Below are 4,535 nucleotides of genomic sequence, written 5' to 3' on the forward strand. Positions count from 1 at the left end.
AAGGCGCGCCACCGGCTCGGCATCTTCCCCGCTAGGGTTTAAAATTAGAGGTACCCATGACTTCATCTTCTAGCATAGTAAGAGGATGCAAATCTGCCGGTTTTTCAATTGTAATTATGGTCCAATACTACAGAATATGGAGAACTCTATATCTGGTATGATTGAGGAACAAAACGAGTACGTCGGCTATAATTCCGATGACTCTGAAATGGAGGAAAATTTGCAGCACGAAGACGGCTGGAGCGAAGACGAGTTTGATGTGAGCCACATTACTATATATTCTTGGTGCACTATTTTTCATTTCGATTACCAGCAGTCCAGCATCATCAAATAATATATGGCTCCTGTCATAATTTATGCAGATTGCGTACGATGAATTTGATAATGATGAGAACCATGGTAAACACATAGACGATCAAAATGATGAGAACCATGGTGAACACACAGACAGTCTAAATACTAGTGAGGTATGTGTAGTGACTCATAAAATGACATAAAATGATGCATGAAATGATGACAACTGTAAAATTTACGGTTACTAAATGATGACGATCAAAATGCATTAATAAATTTCAGGCACAATTTGACACGCAGCTTGAGTACGACTATTACGGTGAATCTGACTTGGACACGGGTCATACTGATGATGTGGAAGGTGCATCAGTTCCTGAGGATTCTGTTGACATGAGTCAGGTTGTTATCTCTTTTTTATCAGTCTCATATAGCTGGAACACATAAATTTATAGTTTTAATTAATGCCTACGTTTTACACTTGCAGACGACGCCAAGCGCTAGTCAGCCTGAGAAAACACAGAAAGGTAGCAATGGCAATGAATATCCTGATAATAATCGGGATTTATACTGGATGATAAAAGAGATGACTTTTATTTCTGAAGCAGCAGCATTTTCTTTCTACAACAGATATGCTAAAGATTATGGGTTCAGCGTCCGGCTGGACCAGGTTAAGCGGTTTGATGATGGAGTAATTTGGCTAAGGTGTTTTGTGTGTTCCAGAAAAGGCAGACGTCCCAAAAAGTAACTGACCACGGAACGTATATAGGCTCAGACCTGAGTCTCGCTGCGGCTGCAAGGCACGTTTGGTGGTGAAGTTTGATGGAAGAACTGGTTTCTGGGTTGTTGAAGATTTTCGAGACAAACATAACCATGACCCAGCTGAACCATGTGAGACTCCGTTTCTTCGGTCCCATAGGACGATCAACGACGCGCAGAGATCCGAGATATTATCACTGGGATCCATGGGGGTCAGGAAGCACCTCATTATGAGAAAATTCATTGCAGGCTCCGGTTCATTTGCCGGTGTTGGATTCACAAGAAAAGATTTGTACAACATGTGCTCTAGGGAGAGGAGGAGGCTGCTTTTCGACGGTGACGCTACCACAGCCATCCGCATTATGGCAAAGAGGAAAAAGAGGGACCCTGAATTTTTCTATGAATATGACGTTGATGACAAAGGCCGTCTGAAGCACATGTTCTGGTGTGATTCCCAGTCACGTAGGGATTACCAGGACTACGGAGATGTGCTGGTGTTTGATAGCACATACAAGATGAATAAATATAAGATGCCATTTGTTCCTTTTGTGGGCTTGAACAACCACCGTAGGACAACGGTTTTTGGGTGTGCCATCCTTTCAAGCGAGAATGAACAAACATATGTTTGGCTTCTAAAGACCTTTCTCAAAGCGATGTGTCAACAGAAGCCAAAGGCAGTAATCACGGATGCAGATTACGCGATGATCGGCGCAATCGGAAAAGTATTTTCTGGTGTGTCGCATCGCATCTGCAGCTTCCACATTGAAAAAAATATGGAGATGCATCTACCTAACAAGTCACTGAACGAGTTCAGGACTCTTCTGTATTACACCACCTCAGAGCAAGTATTTGAGGAGCGATGGCATGCATTTTACAGAAAATGGCAATCCCCAAAAACCAGAACATGGATGAAGATGATGTATAACAAGAGGAAACTTTGGGCTGCAGCGTATCTCTCTGAAGGATTCTGGCTGGGTATGAAAAGTAACCAGCGGAGTGAAAGTTTAAACTCTTGTCTACACCTGCACCTAGATGGGGAAATGACAATTGTTGATATGATTATGCACTACGACAACGCAATTGTCCGTCTCCGTGAGAACGAAGCCCACGACGACTGCACGGCTTCACAGACTACACCAGTGCCAATTACTAATTTCAGAGAACCAGAGGTTGCTGCTGCAAAAATCTTCACTCCTGCTGTGTTCTATATTATTCAAGGTGAGCTTTCCAAGATTGGCGGCTTAGAGATCTTAGAAAAAATGCAGGTAGGAGACTCAAACATCTTCATTGTGGCATGGAGGAATCATGTAAGGACCAGGTTCTACGTGGAATATAGACCCAAGGTGGCAGAAATTATAAGGTGCAGCTGTCAAAGGATGATTCGAAAGGGGATCCCTTGCAAGCACATACTGCATGTGCTGCATTTCTTGAAATTTACTGAAATTCCACAATGTTGTGCTCTACGACGATTCACAAAAAATGCCAGGTTAGGGTTGCCAGCTAGACGCACCAGTGACATGTTTGGGTGGGGTTGGTCTGGGGCAGAGGAGCGGATGAAATACAGCATGATGAATATTAAGGTATCACAGGCTATGCATATTGCATTAAACAATTCAGAAGAATATGATCTGCTCAACAGTACCATTGATGGCATAATTTCTAGAAGAGAGGGGTATGCTAAAGGTAAAGCATATGGTCCCCTCAGGTCGGTGCATGAAAATGAAGATGCTAGTGGACCATGCGATATTGTTATTGGTGATCCTTTGAAAGTGTCCACTAAGGGTGCACCTAGGCAAGAAGCGCAGAAATCTTCGATGACTAAAAATGGAAGACCACTAGGACACAAGGAACGCAGGGTGCAGGTGTGCGGGGCAAGGCAAGAAGAAGGGCATAACAGAAGAAACCCAATATGCATATTTCATCCGAAGTAAGTTTTTCTGCCATTTTGATTCGTATATTTTAAAAGATCCCTATGATTTGTTGTGTAATTTTATGTCTGTGAACATGTGCAGGAATGTGCTGCAGCAGGAAGGGTAGTTCTTTCATAGTTATCTAAAGGGCAGTAAATTTCCTTAATTATGAATGGGACGAAAATAGCTTTGTATTCGATGGAGTTGTTAATGTTTGCTACGTACTGATGTTTTTATTTTGTACTGATGTTGTTAATTCTCTGGTGTTCTTTTGTAAAAATGGCAAACGACATTATATATTGTGAAGTAGGCATTTCCTTATGTACATCATAGCATGCATGTACAAACATAAAATAATTGCATACTTTCGACAATGGGAAATAAAATCATAACCGAATAAATATTGTTTACAACCAAAGACAATTATAAATTCAATATTCCATGTGTCACCCGAACAGTCACACTATCAAATTTACATTTTCCTGGTCTTTGCTAGAAATCTCACTTTGTTTTTCACCCTGTCAAGAATGTTGTTAGGTGAAAAATAATATTTGCAACTGTACTTTCTCTCGATTCATCGACTCTGGCCTGCCAAAACATTATAAGGTGTTATACACATGGCTTGTTAACATTGTTAAAATTAACCGAGTGCATGGAATGAACATAGTATAGCCAACCTGAGAAATCGGGCAAGTCATCTGATCTCCGTTCCAGTGCTCCATACATTGCAATACCCATAATCCGCATGAATTGCTGGTATATAATGTGACAAAATTTAAAAGTGTTCGCATATACAAAACTGACTTTCTTTATGTGTAATGCAATATAGGTACTTACGTATCGGTTTGCTTAGGGATAGGATAGCTTTTAATAGGCCATTCTTCGACATCAGGATATTCTGTGTCACAGTTATTGTTTGCGGATCAAGGACCTGGAATTCCTTCTTCTTTGTATGCATGACAACAGTTATGTAATGAGTTTTCCGTATGTTTAGTGCAAAAAATGTCTACAAGAGAAGGAAAAAACTTTGTCAATTATCATATTGTTTTATTCTAATTTAGCAGGAAACATTGAAAGAAACTGTTGTTACCTTCTCACGCTTGAAATATTCATCCAAAACCCTACCTATGGCTCCTGGTCTTTTAACTACCTCATCTATATTTTTAATATTGTATTTTTTTTCTATATTGTTTTTCTGCTTGTGTAGGATAACGTTGCATAGAAAACAAAAATTTTCCTACGACGAACACGCAATCCAAACCAAGATGCAATCTAGAAGACGGTAGCAACGAGGGGGTATCGAGTCTCACCCTTGAAGAGATTCCAAAGCCTACAAGATGAGGCTCTTGTTGCTGCGGTAGACGATCACTTGCCGCTTGCAAAAGCGCGTAGAAGATCTTGATCACGATCGGTTCCGGCGCCACGAACGGGCAGCACCTCCGTACTCGGTCACACGTTCGGTTGTTGATGAAGACGACGTCCACCTCCCCGTTCCAGCGGGCAGCGGAAGTAGTAGCTCCTCTTGAATCCGACAAAGACGACGGCGTGGTGCTCGGTGGCGGTGAAGAAGTCCGG

The 4,535-nt window shown here is 41.5% G+C and overlaps 1 protein-coding gene across 1 annotated transcript; it reads left to right on the forward strand.

Moving 5' to 3' along the window:
* The first annotated feature begins 684 nt into the window (after window positions 1-684).
* LOC139839321 (protein FAR1-RELATED SEQUENCE 5-like) lies at window positions 685-3,087 on the forward strand. Its single transcript, XM_071829370.1, has 4 exons — window positions 685-693; window positions 779-969; window positions 1,061-2,977; window positions 3,063-3,087. The coding sequence occupies exons 1-4, from the start codon at window positions 685-687 to the stop codon at window positions 3,085-3,087; spliced, it is 2,142 nt and encodes a 713-aa protein (XP_071685471.1).
* Window positions 3,088-4,535: the final 1,448 nt, after the last annotated feature.

The sequence above is a fragment of the Lolium perenne genome, chromosome 4, assembly GCF_019359855.2.
Source record: "Lolium perenne isolate Kyuss_39 chromosome 4, Kyuss_2.0, whole genome shotgun sequence".
Taxonomy (NCBI): Eukaryota; Viridiplantae; Streptophyta; class Magnoliopsida; order Poales; family Poaceae; genus Lolium; species Lolium perenne.